This window comes from Microdochium trichocladiopsis, assembly GCF_020744255.1.
Source record: "Microdochium trichocladiopsis strain MPI-CAGE-CH-0230 chromosome Unknown B0I36scaffold_10, whole genome shotgun sequence".
Classification (NCBI taxonomy): Eukaryota; Fungi; Ascomycota; class Sordariomycetes; order Xylariales; family Microdochiaceae; genus Microdochium; species Microdochium trichocladiopsis.
Window position 1 is genome coordinate 289,336 of NW_025763553.1, and position 24,165 is coordinate 313,500.

Consider the following 24,165-nt stretch of genomic DNA (forward strand, 5'->3'; position numbering starts at 1 on the left):
ATCGTCCTTGGCGCGACAGCATGAAGCACGGCCCTCCTGTCACCAACTGCCAGATTGGTAGATACCCGGCTACCGTGTGACAGGCTGAGCGTGGAAACAGGGGGGTTGACCCACCCCTTCGTTAGAGATAGCCGGTAGCATCCGATCGATGGAATGCGGAGGTGCCAGGATTTGTGGGAAGGTGGCCCGCGTACACCACCGCCGGGTTCTGGATCCTTTGCGACCTTCCATTTTCCTTCCAAAAGGACTGCTTTCGTCCATCATGCTTCATTGCTTCTCTCCATCCCTAGCCTTTCATGATTTATTTGATTAGTTTCGGGACATGTCCTGTCGACAGTCTCTTACCCTGAAACGAATGCTGATCCGTCGTCTTCCCCACCCGTCATTCCCCACCGGTGTTCGCCTTGTTCTGGCGTGGATCTCATGTATCCGGACTTCGCTCATCACAGCTGGCGGAGCGAGCAGCGCAACCCGAGCTGAGCCACCAAGTTTGGCTAGTCTTGGCCCCGGTGCTTCAGGCAAGTGCCGCGGACTGGTGTGGTGGTTATCCCAGTCTCTCGTGCAGTCGGAGTCTTTGTCGGCGAGACGAACCCCTGTGGGGTACCCCTGCGCGTTAACTTCGGACCCCAACATCCGACTGACAGTGGAAGGTGTACAGCACCACCCCTGAACATGGTCCGCTTGGGGATGAAATGGAGAGCGTTCAGTGAGGACTCGCAATCATGATATATTTGACACTCTCTGCCACGATGCATGGTCTCGTGCTAGCTGTGGTTCCGCTCCAGTCCAGCAAGACCAACTTCTTGGCCGGTCCTCGTCCACAAGATCTCTCTTTATCCTCCCGACCAACGCCTCTGTCCAACACCAGGAACAAGCCCGTACATTCTTTCGAGATAAATAAATCCGGACCGTCAACATGAAGTTCTCTGCTCCTGCCATCGCCCTTCTGGCCTGCACTGTGGCTGCCGCTCCTCTCACCGAGCGCGCCACTGGCACAACCATCAACGAGCTTGACAATGGCGGCTGCCGCCCCTACATCATGTTCCATGCACGCGGCACCAGCCAGGCTGGCAACGTCGTAAGTCGCCCTGTATCTTCGGTGCTGCTCTTGCAATCACAGAAGCGGTCACTAACGACCCTTTTCCCCACACACAGGGCCAGGACCCTGGCCCGCAGCTTATTGATGCCGTCAAGGCCTCTCTGGGCACGGCCAACGTCGCCGGCCAGGGCGTCCCCTACTCCGCCTCTCTCGCGGGCAACCTCCAGTCCGGGGGCGCCCCGGCCAGCGAGGCCAAGGCCTTTGCCGCGCAGATCATCGCGGCCACCACCAAGTGCCCCAGCGCCAAGATCTTCGTGTCCGGCTACTCGCAGGGCGCCGCCCTGGTCCACCGCGCCGTCGAGCAGCTCTCGACCGCCGTCAAGGCCAAGGTCGCCGCGGCCGTCACCTTTGGCGACACCCAGAAGCAGCAGGACGGCGGCAGGATCCCCAGCTTCGACACGGCAAAGACGCTCATCATCTGCCGCTCGGGCGACAAGGTCTGCCAGGGCACCCTGACCATCACCTCGGCCCACCTGGACTACTCGCCGCTCGCTCCCCAGGGCGCTGCCTTCATGGTCAGCAAGGCTTAGCTGTCTGCGGCTGAGCTCTGAACGGTCAGAAAGAGAGGAGGACAGCAAGGGAACGACTTTGACGGGCAATGACCATGTGGCAATGAGGATTCGACGGTTGAATTGATGGCTTGTAGATATGCTGTTACACAATGAACTTATGCGAGGCGAGCGTTGAGGTACCGAGGGGGCATGCTTTGTCAATGGCCCGTGAATGGACCACTCAAAAAGGCAATTACTACACGGGCATGAAGAATTGCTACCCGGGCATGACTCTTACACGGGCATGACCTTTTGCAGCCTCTGATTGGTCCATCCCTTTTTGTTAGTGCATCTAGATTCTGCCAACGCTTCCCTTGTACCTCGGGATTAGCTCTCCACCACGACGATCGACGAGACATATGGAAGCTATTCACTAGCTAGCTACTACACCAATTACCTCTTGTCGCATGTCAAGCCTACTGATAATGATTGTTCGTGAAAGATACCATATTTGTCAAGGTCCCAGGGCTCCAGGCGTGGTGTGTTAGGCCCCCTGCTGAGACCAACACTCAAACACACGCTGTATCAGGAATATCCAATAGCCTCATCTTCCAAGGCATCTGCATCACAAAGCAGGTCATTCCTTTGTGCTGAAATTGGTCCCCTCTTTCCTTCTTTCATAGTCAAATCAACTGCCCCTTTAACCATGCTCTCATCCGTGCGTGCGACACTCTTCCTGTCGCGATCAAGGCCGTCATTATATCCCAGCCCGGCTCTCGATCTAGCTCAGCAAGCAACCAACGACTTCGAAGCTATCAATTACGTCCTCGAAAACGACAGCGGCAGAACCAATCTGAGAGTTCAAGACCACCTTCGTCTAATAGCACAGGGACGAGCATTGGCCCACACTATAGCGTGGGAGACGACGAGGCACTCTATAATGCTTTCGCCTCGTACCCAGAGACCTTCACGACCGCTCCACGCCCCCATGGATCGCGTGGGCTGAACGAGCCACCATGGGAGCTGCGATTCGATCATGAGATTCACCTATCGAATGATTTCCCAACCCGAGGAAGACGGTCGCAACGAGTAAGAATGCCTATACCAGGCCCGGAAATCGACCAGCCACCTGCCTGCTCTCCACAACAATCAGCACAAGAACAATTCTCTCCAACAAGACCCCAGTTTCAGTCCGCCCTTAGGCTAGTGCGCGAGGTGATTGGGACAGATCGAAGACTTACCATCGAGCTCGTCCGGTCATACGAACGAGTCCGCCAATGGCGCGAGATATGGGGCTACTCGCCGCTCAGTTCAACTCCATTCGAATCATCTCCGCCATACTCGCCTCCCCGAGAAAGGCACTCTCCGCCTATCGCCTCGCCGCCCTCGCCCGACCACCCCTTGTCGCCTGTCCCTGACCCGATCCCGAACCCACCTATCCCAGGCGACCCAGCGCTGTCAGCCGAAGTCCTGTTCGAGTGGGTGAATACTTTCGCGAAGGCTAATGGCTTCGGTATTGTTCGACGAAATGCCTACTCATATAAGGGTCGGAAGATCCGGTACTCTTTCCAATGCGATCGATTCGGAGAACCACGCCCCTCAGAGAGTACCGGTATTCGGCAACGGAAGTCTCGAAAGTATGGTTGTAAATGGATGGTCATTGCCGAAGCACTGGAGGAGGGTAGATGGCTTCTACGACACCACGATAATTCCGAGCATAGCCAGCATAACCACCGGGCCAGTATCAAACCATCCGCCCATCCCTCCCACAGACGACTCACTACACCTATCAGGGCAACAGTCGAATCGACAAGCCGTCGGGTCGGAATTCGGGCCCGTGACGTACGCGCGATCGTCCTGGAGCAGCATCCCGAGTCATCTTTTACACGAAAGGATATCTATAACGCCAGGTCTCGTATCAGTCGAGACAAGTTGAGCGGCCACACTCCTACTGCAGCACTGATCAAGCTGTTCGACGAGATGGAGATTCCCTATCTTGTTAAGTGGGCGGATGATGAGCCAAACCGCCTCATCGGTCTTATCTGGACCTTTCCGTACTGCCTCCAGATGTGGAAGCGGTTTCCTGAGGTCATCAGCTTCGACAACACATACAACACCAACCGCTTCAAGCTTCCATTATTCCAAGCAACAGGACAGACCTGCCTTGGTTCTGTCTACAATGCGGCGTTCGGTCTGATCGACAACGAGAGACGGGAGGGGTTCCAGTTCCTCTCTGAGAGCATTCGACAGATCTCAGAGCAGCACTCTATTCGCCAACCGGACGTTATCATTACTGACTTCGACGGTCAGATGAAGGCCGCCCTGAATGATCAGTTCCCTAATGCACAGCAGCAGCTGTGCATCCACCACATCAATTCTAACGTCTTGCTCAAGTCAAAGCAGAAGTGGGTCAAGGGCCAATGTAGCAGTAGTAGTCCCGACAGCAGCAACGGGGAGGACTACGCTCCACAGGCACAGGCTGAGCTCGGCCCGAAAGACGGACAGTTGGTCAACGCGCAGACAGCTGAAGTCGTCCCTCATAGCCATCGAGGGGTTCTCATGATGTGGAAGGTCGTCTTGTTTGCGGAGACAGAGGAGGCTCACGAGAAGGCGTGGGGAAGCCTCTGTAGGAAATTTGACGATCAGCGGGCCATCCTGCGGTATCTCCATGGAACCTACATGCCTGTCAGGGCGCAGTGGGCACGATGTTTCATTCGCAACTATCGCAACTTCGGCATACGCGTCACATCTGGGACAGAAGCAAGCAACAACAACATCAAGAGCTATCTCCTAAATGGTATGAGCAATCTCTATCGGCTTATCGAGGCTATGCAGGACATGATGAAGGACCAGGAGCGAGATTTCAACGACGCCTGCGCAGCGGACGAGGTACTTACCGCGCGAGAGTACATAGGGTCCAGCTCGGAGTATCTAGGCGAACCCCGGACAGCACTCTCTTCGAAGGGTCTCGGGCTTATCAACAAACAATATCGGCTAGCAAGGAAAGCAATGCCGACGGGGAAGAATCCGTTCCCTGACCCCATTGGCGATTGCAGTGAGGACTGCTCGGTTTCGACCGAGCTTGGAATCCCCTGCTGCCACACAATCTACTCAAAGCTGGTGAGTGGCACGCCTCTCACCAAATGGGAGGTCCATCCTCGGTGGCGCCTACGAGAGCCATCCTCTCGAGATCCATACCGACGAATCCTCGACCCTAAGATCGCCACTGCTCTCCGTGGCAGACCTAAGAACACCACACAGGCTGTTCCAGCGCGGCTAGCCATTGAGGCAAGCAGCCAGCCGAGTGGCCAACGAGCCAGCAATCCAGCAAGCCAAGCGACAGGGCGCAGACGAGGTCGACCACCAGGAAGTCACAACAAGTCAACGCTAGCTAGGCTTGCTCTGGAAGCGAGCCAACAGGCCAGCAGCCAGGCTAGTAGCCAGGCCAGTGCCTCATCCCAGCGCCAGACGCGCAGCCGGTCAGCTGTTCTTGGAGCTGGAAGAACTACAGGAGTACGTGCCAACGGACGGAAGACGCAATCTAGCATTCGCAGGCGAAGGAGTCAGTGGGAGCTGCTTTACAGCGACGAGGAGGTTCTTCCATCTATAGTAGTTAGAGGATAGAGATATAGATAGCTGCCCTCTAGGGCGTGCTGGAATTGGCCGTGTTCTGTATTGAAAACCAGACCTTGTTTTGATATACGCCTAAGACCTGTTCTAGAGGCCTGGTTGACCTGGTTGGTTCTGACTATACCGAAAGCACGGCCTTGTTAAGAGAGCTTGCTTCACCGCCTTTGCACTGATGTACCTGTGGGTCGAAGGAAAAAAATGAGCGAATCAGAGGCGATAGAAGTCATGCCCGTGTAAGAGTCATGCCCGGGTAGCAATTCTTCATGCCCGTGTAGTAATTGCCCTCAAAAAACCCTTGTGAGCCTTGACGGGGCACTCTTGAAACACTCAAGTTCCGTACCTGCTTCGAAATATATGTTCATCATTATCTTTATGAGTGCATTGGAAGTAGCCTCGGCAGATTGGATATCGAATGCGGCATTCTCCCTGTCGATGCTATCACACCCGCTGCTCTGGCCCAGAAGCTCATTGAATAAGATTTACACTGCCTAGCGCGGCGGTTCTGATTCCTTCTGCTAAATGTGGTCTGTAGCTCGTCGCCGCGGGAGGGCCTGACTTTAGTGCTTATTGGCCCATAGAAGTCCAGGGACAGGGGTTCTCGTCAGCATCCACACCTCCTTCCTTGCTGTCACCACGTGGTAGGTCACATTCATCAACTTTGCCTTGTCTCTGTCGGCAACCATCGAAAGCAAGAATGCGCGTGGAAAAACCATGGCGCCGCGGCTCGAATCCCTGCCTGGCGAGATCCTCGACTATATCCTAGGATACCTCATCGGCCATCCCGTCGGCACGCTGCGCCGGGAGGACAAGATTGACTGCCTGGCGCTTTCGCACTTGTCGCAATGCTCGCGCTTCCTCAGCCAACGGCTCGAGCACATTCTGTTCGGCACCACTGGAACCCTGCTGACAGCCAACAGGCACGGCTGCATGACCGGCAACCTGCATGCCTTGCGCAAGGCCGCTGCGCACGGCGCGCCGCCCGGTGTTGTGAGGCATTCAGGGATGACCTACGTGGAAGGCGTGGACTCATATCACCGGACTTATGCGAGGCGGTCGTCTCTGTTGACGGCGTTGGAATTTGGGCAGGCGGAGGCTTTTGACTTGCTGCTGGAGCTCGGCGCCGGATTCGATGCTCGCGACTACAACGGGCTCGATGGAATGGAGTGGGAGTGGGATCTACTCGCGCTGGCACAGAAGCTCGCCGAGCCGCAGCACGAAGCCCAGCTGACGGCGTTTGTGCGCGCCACGGCCGAGACGCCGTCCTGGGGTGCCAACGGCACTGGCAGAGAGGAGCACTCGCAGGCCTCGGCCGTGGTGACCAAGATGCCGCTCGGAACAATGGTGCTGACGAGGTCTCTCAAGTTCCTGCGCGTGCTGTTCGAGCAGGGCCGGCCATGGCGGGTGAACTGGGCAATGGTGCAAGGGCTAAGCAGTGGTCCGGATCGGAATTCCCAGCGGCCCCTGACGCCCCTGAGCGCGGCCTGCCTCCGAGGCGACATGGCCGTGTTTGAGCTCGTGCGTGCCGCGGGTGCACAGGTCGACTTCAGCTACACCCTGCGAGAGCAGCACGCCAGCAAGCATAGCCACATCCCCATATTCATGGCGGCCGAGTACATGGCCACCAGCGGAGGGGACACGCGGTTCCTGGACATCTGCGTGGCCGCAGGAGCAGACATCAACCAGACGTGCCACAGTCACCCTTCCACGGGCCGGAGGCTGGACTGGCACAGGCAGCGGCCACCGCATGTATGCACCACTCCCCTGCTGACGTATCTCGACGCCGCCTTCGACTTGCAGGAGCAGCCCGTGCCACCTGCTGATCAGGATGAGGATGTTTCTCGTGCCCCACGTCCGCAGTTCAAGACCACCGCCCTCACTCCCCGCGAAGGAGTCGCCTACCTTGTTAGTGTGCATGGTGCGCGAGCAACATCACCAAACATACCACCACGAGCCAGTAATCTCCGGTATCCCGCCGTAAAGTTTTGGGACCGCGTCTTCGGCGCAATCCCCTCTCCGGTCGAGCTCCTCCTTGCCAAACACGGGATCTGCACCTCGCTGGAGGACCCGGCGTTCTTCTCCGTGATCAAGCTCCTCCTCAGCACCGAAGGCGCCGCCAACGTGCCGGACATGGTGAGAACCATGGTCCGCTTCGACAGCGACCAGGCTCCCCGTGCTTCTGACGAAGACGCGAGAGGTAGCCCCGCGCCGCCGACCTGTCCTCCTTCTCCTCCTCCTCCTCCTCCTCCTCCTCCTCCTCATCCCAGCTCCGCACAGCAGCAAGCCCACGAGGCGCAGCTCTGGGAGCAGCGTTTCTTGCCGCTCTATAAGCCGATGCTGTCGTCCCTGTCAAGCGAAGAGAGGGCCCTCGCGCTCCGGCAGCTCGTCCTCGACAAGGTCAGGCTGCGCATCTGGGCACTCACGCCGGGGAAGTGGCTCGGGCTGCGCGCCGTCGGCCGGGCGAGCATCCGCTTCCTCGTGGAAGCAGGCGCGGACATCAACTATGTCCACGTTTCTAACAAGGATAATAGCGAGGGCTACATCAAGCACGACAACAACAACAGCAGCAACAACAACAACAACAACAACAACAACAATGACGAGAGATGCACGTCGTTGGGCGTCTCCCCACGAACAAACATGTGCACGAGGGAGACGGGCATGAACCTGCTGCACAAGGCGATTCACGAGTTTGTCCTCCATGGTGGCGGGCTCGGCGGGGACCAGATGCACGATCACCCGGCGGGGTATGCGTGCGCGTACACCGGGCGAGTTGCGCGCGCGATGGGCGAGTTCCTGCTCTTCCTGATCGGTCTGGGGGCGGATCCAGAGCGTGGAGGCGTCTCGGGTGAGAAAGAGCAGGGCGGTGGCTTGGATAACGGCGGAGGTGCGAATCCAGGATGCTCTCACGATACAGACAGACACAATGACCACGAGGACGATGATGGTGATGACGACGACGATGACGAGCATGGCCATGCCACACCAGCCGACGCTCTGCTCGCTCTCGTCGCGCAGGGCCGAGTGCGATATCCCGGCGGCACGCTGGAGCAGGCGCTCATGTACCTCGTGACTGTGCTGCGGCAGCGGCGCCTCCCCGAACTCGGCCAGGTCGAGAGATATAGCGGGAAGAGGAAGCAATTTCGGGAGCATTCGCGGACCCGGGAACGCGAGTGGTGGTACCAGCCTGGCGAGCGGGGATGCGATGCCGAACTCGACGCTCGTGTGGCTATGTGCTATATCGAGGGCCGCGGTGGCTGACTGGACTCGAGATATGGGATCGCCGGTCGTCTGTTCATGATGGCTTATTGGTCGACCAAGGAGTGTTAAAAGCGTCCAAATTGTGCGCCCCGAGTTATCAATGCGACTGGCTGAATACACTCGTTGTGCACCCTGACATACTATACCAACCTATTGCAAACGGATAAGCTGCCTGGAACTGCGCATAACTGACCGTAAGTAAATTACTTTCCACAGTAGTGAATGGCCCTTTCCTTGTCCGTTGCAGGTTAATCGTCTGCAACCCCGGGTTCTATTCCAGGGTGATAATGCTGCTGCTACGGGCAAGTCTATCGATCTAACAGCACTTCGTCCCTGGGCACTCCAGCATTGCCCGTAACTTCTCGTTGCCAAGGGAAAAACCTACCCTACTCCGCTCTGACTCGGACCGTCAGCCGCGAGACGATGGCTTGCCCGCCTGTCAGCCTTTTTCCAGGGAAGTCCGAACTAGGACTAGTCGTCCCAAGGACCCCTGGAAGACCCTATGCCTTTGTGTTCCCAGTAGTATTACAGGACCAGAAGAAGGACCCCTGTGCACTGTGATAAGATAAGAGGACTTCTTTTGCTTTGTCATCGCAAGTTCCGACTCTGTAACATCGGGCAGCGGGGGTGATTATGGGGGGTAGCCTAGATGTTCCCAAGCTTAGCTCAACTACATTGCTTTTATCAAGCAACCATAACCGAGCCACCAGATTTTGACCCCAGTAAAGACCACAATCGCCATGCGTCTGCTGTCATTCGACGACCACCATAATCTCCTCTGGACCTGGTTTCCTGACAACAAGGTTCCGCCATATGCCATCCTGTCACACACATGGGGCGACGAAGAAGTCACCTTTGCCGACCTCATCAGTGGCCGGGCACACCACCGACTCGGGTACAAGAAGATTGTGTTCTGCGGCGAGCAGGCGGCGGCGCACGACGCGTTGGAGTACTTCTGGGTCGACAGCTGCTGTATCGACAAGGAGAGCAGCGCGGAGCTCTCCGAGGCCATCATCTCCATGTTCAGGTGGTACGAGCGCGCGGCCAAGTGCTACGTGTATCTGAGCGATGTAAGCGCTTCTTCTTCCGATCGGCGCCGCATCCCAGACACGGATCATCCTCCTCATCATGATGACACGGACTGGTGGATCGCGCCGTTTCGCGAGAGCCGATGGTTCGACCGGGGCTGGACACTGCAGGAGCTTCTCGCGCCCAGACACGTCGAGTTCTTCTCGGCCGAACGCCAGCGACTCGGGGACAAGGACTCGCTCGCCCTGCTCATACACGACATCACAAAGATACCCCTGACGGTGCTGCGCGGGCAGCAGGCGCTGGAGACCATCAGCATCGAGGAGCGCAGGAAGTGGACCGTGGGACGCGAGACGACCAAGCCCGAGGACCTCGCCTACTGCCAGCTCGGCATCTTCGGCGTGTGGATGGTGGCGGCGTACGGGGAGGGCGAGGACAGCGCGCGCCGGCGGCTCGACGAGGAGATCGACAAACTTCCTTATACTGGTATGGACCTTTTTCCGCAGAAAAAGCCGCATGATGATGATGATGACGACGATGATGACAATGATGATTTCCCTTGATTTTTTTTCTTTTGAAAGCTTACCACTTTCCTTTTTAGAGCGCGAGGCTCGACTGCATTCATCATTCGCAACGGCAGTAAGCGACCATTATTACACCATTCAAGAAAACGACGACTATGCCCTCGAAGCGGGGTACCGATTTGAGCGCGTGGAATGCTTCGTCTGGAGCAGGCGAGAGCCAGGAACCGTTCCGGTGTATCAGTATCTCGGCACGCACAATGGCGACCATTTCTACACGCGGGACGCAGACGAGGGGCACAGAGCCAGAGTGCTAGGCTACGTTTTCGAAAAGGTTGCTTTCTATACCTGTCCGGTAGGGGTTACAAGAGCAGGGTCTGAAATGCGCTCGCTGGGTAGATTTCTCGACACGGTGCACGGCGAGCACTTTTATACCGCTGAAGAGCAAGAACAAAGAGCAGTAACAGAAGCAAGTTTCCAGGAAGAAGAACATATCGGATTCGTCTTCCCTGGGGAGACTGAGCAAACTGTACCATTATATCGTTGGTATAAGTCATGAATCTGTCCATTCAGCCAGGTTTACATTTGGGAAGAGTCTGAAAGGGTTTGTGATATCCTTGGCTGACCTGCTCTGACCATATCCTTAGACAAAGAGTCGAGACAAGGACCGGTAGCATAGGACCCAGTGCTAAATCTGGAGGACAAAATAATATATATCTCCATGTTGCGTATTTCAATCTGAGTGCTGTTCTAGATCACTAGTAGGTAAACGCCTTCGAAAACGCCACAGAGCCGCTCGTCACAAAACACAAAATTGAACGCTACTCATCCTGCTCATTATAATGCCACAGCCGGAACAGCCCATAAGAAAACTTGGGCCAACAACCTGCTGGTGAATCTCAGAAGGCGGCAAGCCGCAAAATAACAGACTTCACCGTTCAATTATACCGCAACGCTAGACTGGACCATCTGCACAGGTGGCTGGACAGCATGCAGCTTCTCAGCCACGGGAGCGATCTCCTGCTTCGCAACACTGCCGATTTGGTTTTTGCGCTTGAAGATCGCCAGTCGCTCCTCGAACTTTGTCCGGAAGCTGTCGTCCAGTTCGAATAGGTCGATTGCGTTGCGGGCGAGCATGTTGGCTCGCTCGTCCCAGTTGAGGAAGTTGTCGAGCTGGGGCTCGGTGCAGAGCATCTTGCCAGCCATAGGAACCTCTATGAGACAAGTCAGTATGCATTCTGGCGACATGAGGATGAAAACGTATTAGACTTACCACCAAGGGGGAACGGGTAGTCACTGCCCAGCACGATCCTGTCGGTGCCAATCTTCTTGCACAAGAATTCCATCAAGTCGGGATCGTGCACAAGCGAGTCGACCCAGAAGCCGCCGTGCGTAATGTGATCCGTGGGGCTGACACCGCCGGCGTTGACGGCTACCAGATCTGGCCGGCAATCATAGCCATGCTGGATCCTGCCTAGAAGGGCAGGAAAAGCACCGCCGGCGTGGGCGAAGCAGAGCTTTAGATTGGGGAATTTGAGCAGCACACCGGAAGAAGTAAGCGCTAGGATGCTGAGGGCGGTCTCCGAAGGCATGCCGACGAGCCACGAGCCCCAGTACTTGGACCACCGCTTTTGGTTCTCCTTGGGTAGAGAGTAGCCGAGCGGGTGCACGAAGACGGGCATCTTGAGGTCCTGGCAGGCCATCCAAAAAGGCTCGAGCGAGGGGTCGTCGAGGTTTATATCGCCGATTGTGGTTCCAATCTCGACACCCTTGAGGCCCAAGCTCTTGCACCGCTCGAGCTCCTTGACGGACTCGGCGACGTCCTGTAGGGGCACCGTTGCAAGACCAACAAACCGGTCTGGGTGTGATGAGCAGACCTCGGCAATGTGGTCATTGAGATGGCGCGCGAGGATGGCAACAGGCTCGGTGGGCTGGTCATAGAAGAACAAGATGGGCACGGTGCTGAGGATCTGGACGTCGACGCCCTCCGCGTCCATCTCGCGGATGCGAATCTCGGCGTCAACACAGTTGGGCTCGACGGTGCGGAAGAACTTGCCGCCGACGTACATGTCGATCTGGTCCGGGTCGGCGCCGGGCTTGGTCGCCGGGCGGAGGTCGAGCCAGGGCTTGTCGGCACCGGGCTCCGTGTTGACCGGGTACGAAGAGAGGTCAGGCAGGCTCCGGGGCATGATGTGGGTGTGGGTGTCGATGCGGTAGAGAGAGGTGCCGTTGATGCGAGCAGCACCAGCCCGCGGATGGCAGCCGGTGGCGGTGCAGCCACAGGTGCTGCTGTTGCTGCTGCTCGAAATGCTGTCTCTGTCCATATCGTCTGATATCCTGGAAGGGGCCATGGTGGATGTGAAAGGGGACGGTAAGGAGACGGGAGGAGGTGGGTGAGTGCGAGTCGTTGTATACAAGTATACGAGGTGCCGAGCTTATCACCAATGGAAAAGGCCTGGGAAAGTCGGTCTGGAGGCAGCGATGCCCGACGGCCTGGGGATATGCAAGATGAGCTCCCGAGCAAGTGGGAAATGCAGGCAATAATGCGAGATGGCAGTCCCGCGCAGTTCCGAATGCAGCTTGTGGCCAATCAGAGGACCGGGTGGAGTCGATCCGGGCAGCTGGGATCTGTCTCGGGGCCGCTTCTGGGAGTCGGCGTACTGAGGAGAGCAGCGAGGAGGACGGCTAAGGGAGAAAAGGAATCGTAGGATGGAGGAGACGGTGTCTTTGTGTGCAGCAATCACAGAGCAGACACATGGAACATGAAGCAGGCGGGCAGGGCGGGAGCATCCAGTCCAGGGGAAAGCAATCACTTGTGACGTACGTGGGGAGCCGTGCACTAGCATGCTGGTGCTTCCGAAGGGACGTTCCTTCCTTCCTTCCTGCCTTAGGGCTGTTCTGTCTGTCTCACACCGGTCGCGTTGCTGGTTGGCTGGTTGGCTGGCTGGCCCCAATGGCGTCCCCTGCCTGCCTGTTGTGGGTGTTCGGACCGGCCCCAGCGAGGCAGGCGTGCCTTATCCGCACTCCCGCCCTCCGCCTTCCGTGCCCTGCCCTGCTCTGCCCTGGTCCTGCCACTTCCGCACCCGCCAAGCCCGGCTTAGTCACCAGCCGCTGCTTCCCCAACCTTAGGTAGCCTGTCCAGGTGGGCTCGGCGTCGCGAGCCGACGAGCAGGTCGGGTCTCTCGGTAGCCGTGGAGGCGTAACTCGACGCAATCGGCCAAGCTCTTAAGAGGTTCCAGCGTGCAAGTGCCGTTGGCGTGAAAATAGCCCAGTCTCTTATCAGATCTTAGACCTTGTCAGTGCATCCATCCACTCCTCTCCAGCAATCACCTGCGACTCCAGACCGTACAAACGCAACTCCACAACCACCAACAGTTGCCTGTCGCTTCTTCTTTCCCAGAAGCTCACCTCAGACACCACCGCAAACAAAATGTCTGTGCCTCTCGAGAACAAGGGCAGCCCTCCCGTGCCCGCGCCCCTGGCGTTTGCCTCGTGGCTGGCCACCAACCAGGAAAAGCTGCAGCCCCCCGTCAACAACTACTGCCTCTACTCTGGCGCCGACTTTGTCCTCATGGTCGTCGGCGGCCCCAACGAGCGCAACGACTTTCACGGTATGCTTCAGACCATTTCCCCATCCACATCGTCCTCTTCCTTTTTACACGTCTGACCCCCGGCTGACTCTCTCGCTCCCTTGCACACATCCACAGTCAACGAGACGGAAGAATGGTTCTACCAGCTCAAGGGCGCCATGCTCCTGCGCATCGCCGAGAACGGGCAGTTCCGCGACGTCCACATCGCCGAGGGCGAGATGTTCATGCTGCCCGGCAACGTCCCGCACAACCCGATCCGCTTCGCCGACACGACGGGCCTGGTCATGGAGCGCACGCGGCCCGAGGGCGCCATGGACCGCCTCCGGTGGTACTGCACAAAGGGCAACCACGACGAGATCACCATGATCCGCGAGGAGGTGTTCCGCTGCGTGGACCTGGGCGTCCAGCTCAAGCCGCTGATCCGGGAGTGGCAGAACAACGAGGAGCTGCGCAAGTGCCCCAAGTGCGGCGAGATTGCTGATGCAATGTGAGATTGGGGTTTGGGTATTTTGGGGCAGTTGTGAAGAAAGGGGTTGTGTGTTGTCGTGACTTTCTTTGTTTAGCGTGGTTTCTTTCAGCAGGTCTGGTTCTTTCATGTGTTCGCTAGCATAATACCACATTCTTTGAACCGTGAACCAGGGAGTTTTCCCTGTCTCTTGTGGATTGTCGCTGCCCGAGTCGGACAGCACAAACTGTGTCGAGCAGCTCAGCGATGGCAGAGCCTGAAGCCTCTCACTATCCCATCCTGCAGCGAGCATGCGAGACCGTCACAGCCAGTAAGCACATTCGTCACCCTTCAACGATCGCCCTCAATCAGTTGCAAAGTTGGAGAACATTGGGGTCAGGGCAGACACAGCCTCCACTCCACACAGGCGGCTCAGCATGTGGATCCTTTCGGCCATGTACCCTGCTTATCCGAGCTTCCGTCCCCTACCACAGCCACCTGGCAGTGGCCCGCCCTTCACCACAGCATTGTGCGTGCCGGCACCACAAAGACCGAAGACTCCACCGGGACGGAAAAAATGCCCGGCCAGTACCGTCCTGGCCGGGAGCGTCCGGCACGCTGGCATTGACAGATGGGCAAGCGGGGCCGACCTCCGCCGGCGAGCAGGTCCCCGTCCGTTGATCTGCGACCGGATCTCTGAGAGGAGATGTGTTAACTCTGTGCACCGCCTAGCCGTTGCAACCGATCCGCATCTGAGCAGCAAAGAGGCGCATGTAGATGTGCATGGTTGGTCAGAACAATGCTCCAATGTCGGTCGCTACATGAACAGGTCGCCGATAAGTGATCGACAGGACCCGGCCGAGGGCTGTCTAGGCTGTCTGGTTAGTAAAAGTGGGCGTTGGAGGTATCTCGTGCGAGAACGGCGGCATCGGATCGGGGACACACGGCTACGGGAGACAAGACGCCCTGTCACCTGTGAAAAGAGCCGCACGTAATTATCGGTTTCGTGAGGGGAACAACAAGCGCAGTGGGGCGCGTGAGGAGCAGCACAACTACGTAAGTGGGGATTGATTGATGTGGGCACCTTTCTCCAAACTCCAGCTTGGCGTGAATAGGCGTGGGGCACTCCGGTCTGCGGAGGAGGCTTGAAGCGGGGTGTGGTATTGTGCGTTTTTGTTTGGACACGGCCCGGGTATTCTTTATTCCTGAGTTTTTTCAAGGGTTCAGAGATCTGTTCCTCGCTGGCATTGACTCGTGGCTCGTCTGTCTGTCTGTCTCTGTGTTTGCGAACATACGCTTTGCGTGTTGACGAACAAAGGAAGAACCCTGGTAGCCACATTTCCCTCCTTTCGTATTGACACCAAACATACACACACACACACACATACACAATACACACATCAGACAATGGCATCACCAACAATGAAGGCAGTCATCTTCCACGCCCACGGCCCTTCCTCGGTCCTCACCCTCTCCGACTCGGTGCCCAAGCCCACCCCGGGCCCCGAGGACGTCCTGATCAAGCTCGAGTACGCGGGCGTCAACTTTGTCGACACGTACGTCCGCAACGGCCTGTACCCGACCCCGCTGCCCTGCACCACGGGCCGCGAGGGCGCGGGCGTCATCGAGGCCATTGGCGCCTCCGTGCCCGCGGAACAGTACGGCCTCGTGGTCGGGGATAAAGTCGCCGTCTTCTCCCCGGGAAGCATGGCCGAGTACATGGTCGCCCCGGCCAAGGGGGTGCTCAAGCTCCCCCCGGGCGTGTCGACGCGCGAGGGCGCGGCCATCATGCTCCAGGGCCTTACTGCCTGGACGCTGTGTCGCGACGCGCACGAGGTGAAACCTGGGGAGACGGTGCTGGTGCAGGCCGCGGCGGGCGGCACGGGCGGGTTGCTGGTGCAGATGTGCAAGGCGCTCGGGGCGACGGTCATCGGGACGTGCTCGAGCGAGGAGAAGGCGGCGATTGCAAAGGGCCACGGGGCGGACCACGTGGTCAACTACAAGACGCACGACGTCGAGGACGAGGTCAATCGGATCACGGGCGGCAAGGGGTGCCACGCGGTCTTCTCGGGCGTGGGCAAGGACACGCTGGCCAAGGACATTGCCATGACGAGGCGCAAGGGCACGTTTGTGACGTTTGGCAACAGCAGCGGCGCGATCGCGGGGGTCAAGCCGCTCGACCTGAGCAAGCGCAACATCAAGATGGTGCGGCCGACGCTGGCCAACTACATCACCGAGAGGGAGGAGTTTGAGCTGCGCAGCGGAGAGCTGCTGGCGCTGGTCAAGGAGGGCAAGGTCAAAATCCACTTTGGCAAGGAGTACAGCCTCGAGGGGGTTGCGCAGGCGCAGGATGACCTCGTCAGTGGGCAGACGGTAGGCAAGCTGATTGTCAAGATTTAGAGGTTGGGGGGTATTGGCTATGCGGAATAATAACATAGAAATGAGAACATGACAATCAGGATTACTTGGACGTCGTGGCACATGTGTTGTGATACTCCTTGGCGTCAATCGTCACGGCAATGAAGCGCATTGACACGCTCGTTTGCCTTGGCCTCTGATGGGCGTTGTTATGAGACACAACCATACGGAGTCGGCTTCATGTTTCGAATTAAATTGTATTCAACGCTCATGTCATTCATTGCCTTCCTCCCCATCAATCTCCATTCCCTGCACTTTTCCTACTGCCTCCACAGCGCCTGGCACTGGATCTCCACGTTCAGCCGCTCGTTCGGCAGCGCGGCGACCTGGACACACGTCCGCGACGGCGCCCTGGTCTTGTCGGGCCAGACCTTGTTCCACTCCTCGTTCATGCCCTTGTAGTCCGCCATGTCGGTCAGGTAGACGGTCGCGCTGAGCACGCTCTCCATGCCGCACTGGCCCTCAGTGGCGCCGCGGATGATGGTCTCAATGTTCTGCAGCACCGCCTCGGTCTGCAGCCGGATGTCGAGCGTGTGCTTGCCCGTGGCCTCGTCGGTCGTGCAGCCTGCGTAGGTGCCGTCGCCGCGGCGCGACGAGGTGCCCGACACGAAGACGATCTGCTGCGAGGCCGGGACGACGCGGGCGTGCGGGTAGTTGGCGAGGCCCTGGGCCCGCTCGGCTGGCAGGAAGTACGAGGTTCCGTTGGGGGATGCCATTGTGGGTGTGGTGTTGTTGGATGTGACAACGCGAGGATGGAGAGGTGGTTTCGTTGGGAGGCAGAGCTGCTTAGTAGAGGTCCGTGTGATTTTGTGCAATTGCTGAATGATGTCAGACTGGTTCCAAGAATCTGAAAAGAGTACACGGAGAAGAATATGCTGATGACGAGAGAGGAAGGTGAAGGATTTCTTGGAGGCTAACAAAAGCGAGGAGGACACACCCCACGGTGGGGCTCTCTTCCGTCCGCCGTCAGGGTCTCGGCGAGGGAGCTTTGCACAAACGACGCCTCGGGTGCTTCGCCAGGCACAGCTTAGAGGCGGGGCTCCGGCATGGGCAGCCTCACGCCGTTCCTGACCAGAGCTCCGTCTCCGAAGAGCCCTGCGGCCTTGGGGCGAGAGCGCGAGAGTGCAGCTACCGAGCCCGGAGCCGTTGTCTGGGAAGCGCATTATAGTGCAGATGACTGAGACGGAAACACTGTATGGGAGCTCGGAAGTGCACCATGCGATCGGGCCGCGCACTTTTCTGACCAATGATCTGCAGAAATGGTGCTCCAAGTGGGGATATCATACAGTGTACCTACTGTACAGATAGCCATGCCCCGCTGCCTCCGCCCGAAGGCCTGGGCGGGTCCTGGTGCTGGCCATGCGGAGTACGGCCCGGGTTGGAGAGAGAGAGGCAGGCGCGGTCGACGTCGCTCTGTCCTTATCCAGCCCGTGACATCTGCTGCATTCGCTGCCTCACTTTGTACAGGCAGACAGTCCTTCTGGCACGTCCCATCACCAGATCCATCAGCGACTGTTCCCCTCTACATCTCCGTTTGTCGCAAACTCACCCCACAGCAGCCAGAGAAGATGGGCTCGGTCAATACACCCAGCGGTAGCAGCAGTACCAGCTGCCCCGCCCTACGCGATGCCTGGGCTGCCAACACGCTCGAAAAGGCAGAGGCCTTGATCAAGGCCAACTCCGCCAGCAGTACCGGAACCGCAGGCCTCGTCATGCACAATTTCGTCGGCGGCAGCTACGTGCCCTCGGAAAACCACATCGACTCGGTTAACCCCAAGACCGGCCAGGTCTTTGCCCAAGTGCCCGTCGCCAGTGCAGACCAGGTCGAGCAGGCGCTTCAGACAGCCACCCAGGCCTTCAAGACGTGGAAGAAGACGACGGCAGCAGCGCGGTCAGCATACCTGCGCCGTGTTGCGCAGCTGATCCAGGACAATCACGAGCTGTTCGCCGTGTGGGAGAGCATAGACCAGGGCAAGACGCTCGCGCGGGCGCGGGTCGAGGTCGATCGGGCCATCTCCAACTTCAAGTACGTTTTTTTGGGACGTTTCGTAATGTGATGGCTTGGTTTCCTTCATGCTCACCTTTGTGATCACAGCTACTTCTCCACCTTCATCCTCCACCAGTCCACATCCGCCCGCATGATCGACAATGTCGCATTGACATATGAGCACCGGTCTCCAGCGGGTGTCTTTGCCCTCATCTCGCCATGGAATATGCCCTTGTACCTCCTCACCTGGAAGATTGCGCCTTGCCTGGCGTTTGGTTGCACCGCCGTCGCCAAGCCCAGCGAAGTCACATCCATGTCGGCCTTCCTCCTCGCCGAGGTCCTGCGACTGGCTGAGATCCCTGCAGGCGTCATCAACATCGTGTTCGGCGACGGTCCTACCACTGGTTCGGCGCTCGTGCGTAGTCCACTTGTCCACGGTGTCAGCTTCACCGGCGGCACGGCGACAGGCATCAGGATCAGGCGAGACACCGCGGACCAGATATACAAGCACCTCTCGCTCGAGCTGGGCGGCAAAAACCCCACCCTCGTCTTTGACGACGTCGACCTTGACAAGGCCGTCGAGACGGCCGCCACCGCGGCATTCGAGAACCAGGGAGAGATCTGCCTCTGCGGGTCCAGGGTATACGTGCAGTCAGGCATCTACGACGAGTTCGTGAGTCGCTTCGAGAAGTTTGTCAGAGACAACTTCAAGTGCGGCGAGCGTGTTGGCGCGGTTGTGTCGAGTCCGCACTATGCCAAGATCAGATCGTACCTGGAGCTCGCGGAGCAGGAGAAGGCGACTTTCGTTACTGGCTCAATACCTCCCGCGGACCCGAAGAACGGGCTGTGGATCGACCCTGTGGTGCTGACGGGCGTGTCGACCAAGTCCGCCGTCATGCGCGAGGAGATATTTGGCCCCGTGGTCACCATTGCCAAGTTCGACACCGAGGAGGAGGCGATCGAGCTGGCAAACGACAACCCCAACGGCCTTGCGGCAGTGCTGTTGACCAAGGACGCCGCGAGGATCAGGAGGGTCGGCGAGCAGATCGAGGCCGGCCTGGTGTGGGTGAACTGCTGGCTCGTCAGGGAGCTCGGCACGCCGTTTGGCGGCATGAAGAACTCGGGCACGGGCAGGGAGGGTGGCGAGTACAGCCGCGAGGTATTCACTGTTGTACGGACATTGCATATTCCGATGTAGTTGGTTCTGGTCAGTTATCGAAATATAGCGTGCATGAGTTTTCTCGTATGGCTCGTATCGTGTGGTAATGGTGGTGGTGCTCATTGTGGTAAGAGACAGCAACTACCAACCGTCAGGTGCCATTGTTGCGTGCAGCGTTGTGTTGGGAAGTTGTAGGCCATTTTGAGCGGGAAGTTCAGTCGTGTTCTGGGCTGCCCACTAGCACAATAACATCGATGAAGGATCAAAGTGAAAGTTCGTGGCTGAAATGAGCGACCCCCCAGCTCACTTAGTGGCACTGGCGGGTGAAAAGTCGTATCTCGTGCAAGATAGTGGGATGTGCAAGCTGGAGCACATGAGAACAATGGGCAGGGCTTTGAATACGGCCTGTTCCCAGCCTTTAGCATATTACCTCAGGCGGAGTTCCTCGGCCTTACCCTTACTTCGCACTGCACTCTCATTTCTCACGATACCTCAACAGCAACACCTTCCTGTAGCCTCTTCAACCCAGACTTACCCTTATAACTAGAGCACGCGCTCGCAAACTATCACAGACAGGGAGCACAGCGAGCCTGACACGAGTCCAGGTGGTGTGTAAGCATACTTATTGTCGATACTGTCGGAGTCTCGGCCTCATACTGGGCCTCATGTTGGTAAGAAACTACTCACCAGAATCTCACAACCCGATCTTCGTTCTTTCACCCTCTACTGCGCTCAGACCCCCATCCTCTGACTGACCACTTTATTTCGCCAGACCTCGCAGGTCATTCGACGAATGGGAAGCACGGACTTCCTTCTAAAGACAATCATGACGCCTACCATCGTTCGCATTTCGGGCTATCCCGTTCTCACGCTTAAGGTCATCCAAGACAACCGCGAAACCCTGTTCGAGGTCCAATCATCAGTCCTCCAGCAGTCAGGTCGTTACTTTGAAGGACTTCTCGGAAACAACTTCATCGAACGTCGCCCGAGGGATGGCGAACCCTGGATTGTCGACATGCACGAGATTGATAGCAACGTCATAGAGAAGGTCCTGAGGTTCCTTCATGACGAGGATCCCGCCCCTCTGAAAGACTTACCAGAGGACGAGCTCGTCAATCTCGTCGAATTGATCGACTTTCTACAATGCCACAAGGTATTCCACTATCTGGCAATTTCGTATTGGGCGGCACGTGTCTCAGCTGCGAGCACAAAGTCACTACAGGGAACGGGCGGCCAGCTTCTTTATGTCGCTCTACATATGGACCTGGATACGCTCGTGAAAGAGCTTCTCGATGGCTTGCAGCATGAAGTCAATAACAGTCAGGGAGGCGCTTCCAGTTCCCACACTGTAGGACAGTCGCTATGCCTGCGAGATGGTACGCCGCTTATGTTCCATCCCTGTCTGAACAAGTTCAATCTGCCGGTCCTCCTGATGAACAACCGAGACAAGCTCTGGGCTGCCGAAGCCCAGGCCAAAGCTGAAGCACTAGAGCTTTACTACACAGGCATCTCTCCATACTTCCCCTGCGGTCATAAGAACAATCTAGCCACCTGCCAGAAGAATTACGGGGATGCCGCGCGTAAGATGTCATGCTACTACGCGCTCAGTGGCTTCCTCATGCATGAGCTGATGGGTCGAGGGCTCGAGCCCGGCAGCTTTACACTCGAGGCCCAGGCCAGCAAGTCTGCCGAGGCGTGCTTCGATATGCTCGACATGATCAACCTGGTTGGTCTGCAGTACCATGCCGATAGGCACAACTCCTGCAATCCGATCCAAGGTCTACGGGACGGCCTCCGAGCGATCCGCCAGAGATTCGAAGCGGAGAGGAAGGAGTACGATATCTTCCCAATGCCCGAATATCTGGAGCAGGGCATGCAGAAACGAAGATGGGAATCGGATGCCTTGCTTCTGGACGCTGACATATCATCACCAAATGCGTCAGGCTTTTGATGTCGTCAGCAATGGATCGCGTTTTTCTAACCCTGGCTTTGACCTACACACGCCATCTTGATCTCTTCCTTGTCGGCTGTGTTTGTTTGGAGTTCACTTTGATACTAGCGATAACAAACGCCTGCGTAGCGCCTCGTCGTGGAAGTGCGATGGAGCGCAATGTCTATCAGGGAAATACTAGCGATCCGATACTGTAGGAAGAGCAGTTTTGTTGTATGATATGCTTCGACTTCTTAGATCGTCATCTTGCCAGCAATAGGCAGAAGCGAGTATGAGGGGACAATTATAAGGGTTCTGGAAAAGCATACATAGTGTAGCACGAGAGGGAACCTCATTACCGAAACCTCAAGCTCTGCTTCGTACTGCGCACCGCCTTTGCTGCTCTCTTGACCTTCACACTCCATGGTTCATGCACATCGTGGATTGCGATATCTCCCACCGCTTCGGCGTACCATACATGTTGCTTCACAACTAACACGATATCAACGTCATCCGTAAGTGCGTGAAAATCCATGCAGGTGAAGCTCCTTCCTCCTTGAGAAGAGCTTCATGCACACGACACCACAACCACTTCACAACCTACATTCAATTTCGACTTTGGAATCTACAGTATCACTTCCACGGAGGAAGCATCCTGGCACTGCACAACTTCAACTTCAACTCCCAAGCGAGCAAAGCGTGATCCGTCTCTTAACGCAAGGTCAGTAAACGTTCTCCCCTCGTGAGTTGACCGCTTCCTATTGCGCCACTCAGACAACTACTAGTACAACAGCTCTTGCCCGTCCAAACATTGTGCGCCTTGCTAACAACCACGGCCCTAGGTGGGTAACATATAAAGCCGTTCTTGCCGCTTTTACTGCCCCCGAGTAGGGTTCCAAGTTTGGTTCATCGTCCTCGTCACGGAGCAGTCACCAACAAGTTCACGTCAACTGACTCCTCACATCGATCTCGACGGATTATCAACCACGACATAATGCCTCGCCTTTGGTCGTTCCTCCCTCACTCTACTCTTCGCCAGCTTTCGACGCCTCCAATCCCCGCTCGGACTCCAACACGCGAGGCTCTCACGGCCTCGCCCTTGGCTCGAGATACCTTCGTGTCGCAGAGTGTTAGCTCGCCTTCAGTATCTGGCTCGACAATCCAGAATGAGAGTGCCTCAAACGCTACACCAACCGCCCTTGGGGGACACACGGCCCTGACCGGCCAACAGGCAGCGACATCGAGCCTTCCCAGCGGCACCGCTGAACTCGTGCCCGCAGCGGAGCTTCCGCAGGCGGCGAAGAGAGGCCCGGACTCATTGGATTCTACAAATGAGGTGCCAGCTCCGAAGCGGCAAAAGCCACGTACACCTGACATCTATCTTGACGGCCTGGGTGACCTCACTGTTCGGGTTGCCTACAATAACACCACTACAGACTTGCTCGTCTGCTCGCGCACGCTAGCTCGAGCGAGCAAGTACTTCTCAAAGTTGCTCTACGGGGACTACGCTGAAAGCAAGTGGAAAGCTGGCACGGGCGACTGGGTCGTCGCGATGCACGAGGTTGAGCCACAGATGCTCGCCAAGTTGCTCAGATTCCTCCACACGCACGATCAGGCTCAGTTGCAGTCCTTTACAGCACCCGAGGTGTCCGACGCGGTTTGCGTGATTGACTATCTGCGCTGCGAGAGATCGTTCTCCTCCGTCGTCACGTCGTACTGGTCTTCGAGGATTCGGGACCAACTCAATGCCGAACCAGAACAGAACTGCAATATACTCCTGCATGCGTCGCTGCACCTTGGCCTCAGTGACCAATTCACAACGTTGATGGACAGGCTGCAGTCTGAGGTCAACAAGATCAAGCCGCGTGAAGAGTTTTCAGCAAAGACGTCTAGCATGCGGAAGGATAAGGCACTGCCCCTCACCCGCAGTGATGATGAGCTTCTATCACTTGACGACCGCCTCGAGAGATTTGGCCTCGAGGATCTGCTGCGCTGGCGTCGGGACGCCCTCTGGGGGAAGGAGCTCGAGTACAAGTGCAAGGGCCTTCTGATCTACCGCAGCCGCTTGCTTCCATACCTGCCTTCGACAAGCGCAAGCGCGACCACCAGGCAAGCCGCAGTCCGTGCCATTGCTCAAGGTCTGGCCCCGCCCCGCAACCGGAAGATCAAGGCGGCACGGAATCGCTCAGATCAGTACGCCCTTTGCGTCGAGCTCAGAGCTCAGGGCATGGCATCGGAGAACTTCAACCCAGGCTCGCACCAATACGAGTCTCTTCTCGCCTGTTTCCAGGCGCTGCGTGGAATCTTCCCCCGCCATCCCCGCCAGCGACTTAATTCCCCACGACGATTCGCCATCATGCAGATGAGGAAAGAGCTGCGAGTGGTTGAACATGAGTTCCGCCAGATCGTTCAAGACCACAACAAATTCGACATGCCGCCGCAGCTGGAGCAATTCCTGCAGGATCAAAGGAAACGATACAACTATGCTTGAATGTCTGCGGGTGCACCCTGCTCGAAGCACTGACCTGAGTGGGGAGAAGGGAAGCGAAACAGTGGGCTAGTCTTTGGTTCAAGGCAGAGCAAAGGCATAGCAGACCGAAGCGTCTTG

General features: G+C 57.3%; 10 protein-coding genes across 10 annotated transcripts; 8 read left to right on the forward strand and 2 right to left on the reverse strand.

Annotated features, from left to right (window-relative positions):
* The first annotated feature begins 791 nt into the window (after positions 1–791).
* B0I36DRAFT_387640 (cutinase) lies at positions 792–1,908 on the forward strand. Its single transcript, XM_046161200.1, has 2 exons — positions 792–1,078; positions 1,156–1,908. Exons 1-2 carry the CDS (start codon positions 917–919, stop codon positions 1,627–1,629), a joined length of 636 nt encoding a protein of 211 aa, XP_046006993.1. The 5' UTR covers positions 792–916; the 3' UTR covers positions 1,630–1,908.
* Positions 1,909–5,931: 4,023 nt separating this feature from the next.
* Positions 5,932–8,478, forward strand: B0I36DRAFT_353537 (uncharacterized protein; the record flags this gene model as incomplete). The annotated part of the gene is made up of 1 exon (XM_046157218.1): positions 5,932–8,478. One exon carries the CDS (start codon positions 5,932–5,934, stop codon positions 8,476–8,478), a length of 2,547 nt encoding a protein of 848 aa, XP_046006994.1.
* Positions 8,479–9,218: 740 nt separating this feature from the next.
* Positions 9,219–10,587, forward strand: B0I36DRAFT_353538 (heterokaryon incompatibility protein-domain-containing protein; the record flags this gene model as incomplete). Its single annotated transcript, XM_046157219.1, has 2 exons — positions 9,219–9,993; positions 10,109–10,587. 2 exons carry the CDS (start codon positions 9,219–9,221, stop codon positions 10,585–10,587), a joined length of 1,254 nt encoding a protein of 417 aa, XP_046006995.1.
* Positions 10,588–10,970: 383 nt separating this feature from the next.
* On the reverse strand, positions 10,971–12,352 carry B0I36DRAFT_251420 (uncharacterized protein; the record flags this gene model as incomplete). Its single annotated transcript, XM_046150615.1, has 2 exons — positions 10,971–11,242; positions 11,302–12,352. 2 exons carry the CDS (start codon positions 12,350–12,352, stop codon positions 10,971–10,973), a joined length of 1,323 nt encoding a protein of 440 aa, XP_046006996.1.
* Positions 12,353–13,218: 866 nt separating this feature from the next.
* On the forward strand, positions 13,219–14,253 carry B0I36DRAFT_333205 (3-hydroxyanthranilic acid dioxygenase). The gene is made up of 2 exons (XM_046155188.1): positions 13,219–13,639; positions 13,736–14,253. Exons 1-2 carry the CDS (start codon positions 13,459–13,461, stop codon positions 14,107–14,109), a joined length of 555 nt encoding a protein of 184 aa, XP_046006997.1. The 5' UTR covers positions 13,219–13,458; the 3' UTR covers positions 14,110–14,253.
* Positions 14,254–14,330: 77 nt separating this feature from the next.
* On the forward strand, positions 14,331–16,526 carry B0I36DRAFT_434782 (quinone oxidoreductase; the record flags this gene model as incomplete). Its single annotated transcript, XM_046162726.1, has 3 exons — positions 14,331–14,394; positions 14,796–14,944; positions 15,468–16,526. 3 exons carry the CDS (start codon positions 14,331–14,333, stop codon positions 16,461–16,463), a joined length of 1,209 nt encoding a protein of 402 aa, XP_046006998.1. The 3' UTR covers positions 16,464–16,526.
* A 136-nt stretch (positions 16,527–16,662) lies between these two features.
* B0I36DRAFT_333208 (Endoribonuclease L-PSP/chorismate mutase-like protein) lies at positions 16,663–17,582 on the reverse strand. The gene has a single exon (XM_046155189.1). It carries the CDS (start codon positions 17,195–17,197, stop codon positions 16,742–16,744), a length of 456 nt encoding a protein of 151 aa, XP_046006999.1. The 5' UTR covers positions 17,198–17,582; the 3' UTR covers positions 16,663–16,741.
* Positions 17,583–17,894: 312 nt separating this feature from the next.
* Positions 17,895–19,714, forward strand: B0I36DRAFT_275179 (aldehyde dehydrogenase domain-containing protein). The gene is made up of 2 exons (XM_046151367.1): positions 17,895–18,507; positions 18,577–19,714. Exons 1-2 carry the CDS (start codon positions 18,050–18,052, stop codon positions 19,664–19,666), a joined length of 1,548 nt encoding a protein of 515 aa, XP_046007000.1. The 5' UTR covers positions 17,895–18,049; the 3' UTR covers positions 19,667–19,714.
* A 739-nt stretch (positions 19,715–20,453) lies between these two features.
* B0I36DRAFT_353544 (uncharacterized protein) lies at positions 20,454–21,578 on the forward strand (the record flags this gene model as incomplete). Its single annotated transcript, XM_046157220.1, has 1 exon — positions 20,454–21,578. One exon carries the CDS (start codon positions 20,454–20,456, stop codon positions 21,576–21,578), a length of 1,125 nt encoding a protein of 374 aa, XP_046007001.1.
* A 973-nt stretch (positions 21,579–22,551) lies between these two features.
* B0I36DRAFT_367285 (uncharacterized protein) lies at positions 22,552–24,048 on the forward strand (the record flags this gene model as incomplete). The annotated part of the gene is made up of 1 exon (XM_046159432.1): positions 22,552–24,048. One exon carries the CDS (start codon positions 22,552–22,554, stop codon positions 24,046–24,048), a length of 1,497 nt encoding a protein of 498 aa, XP_046007002.1.
* Positions 24,049–24,165: the final 117 nt, after the last annotated feature.

What these genes read in the sequence shown, in the direction of transcription:
- B0I36DRAFT_333208 (XM_046155189.1), bottom strand. Translation starts at nt 17,197, where the DNA reads ATGGCATCCCCCAACGGAACCTCGTACTTCCTGCCAGCCGAGCGGGCC.
- B0I36DRAFT_387640 (XM_046161200.1), top strand. Translation starts at nt 917, where the DNA reads ATGAAGTTCTCTGCTCCTGCCATCGCCCTTCTGGCCTGCACTGTGGCT. An exon ending in CCAGCCAGGCTGGCAACGTC is followed by an intron (nt 1,079 to 1,155) that starts GTAAGTCGCCCT and finishes CCCCACACACAG; the next exon opens with GGCCAGGACCCTGGCCCGCA.
- B0I36DRAFT_333205 (XM_046155188.1), top strand. Translation starts at nt 13,459, where the DNA reads ATGTCTGTGCCTCTCGAGAACAAGGGCAGCCCTCCCGTGCCCGCGCCC. An exon ending in CGAGCGCAACGACTTTCACG is followed by an intron (nt 13,640 to 13,735) that starts GTATGCTTCAGA and finishes ACACATCCACAG; the next exon opens with TCAACGAGACGGAAGAATGG.
- B0I36DRAFT_275179 (XM_046151367.1), top strand. Translation starts at nt 18,050, where the DNA reads ATGGGCTCGGTCAATACACCCAGCGGTAGCAGCAGTACCAGCTGCCCC. An exon ending in CGGGCCATCTCCAACTTCAA is followed by an intron (nt 18,508 to 18,576) that starts GTACGTTTTTTT and finishes TTGTGATCACAG; the next exon opens with CTACTTCTCCACCTTCATCC.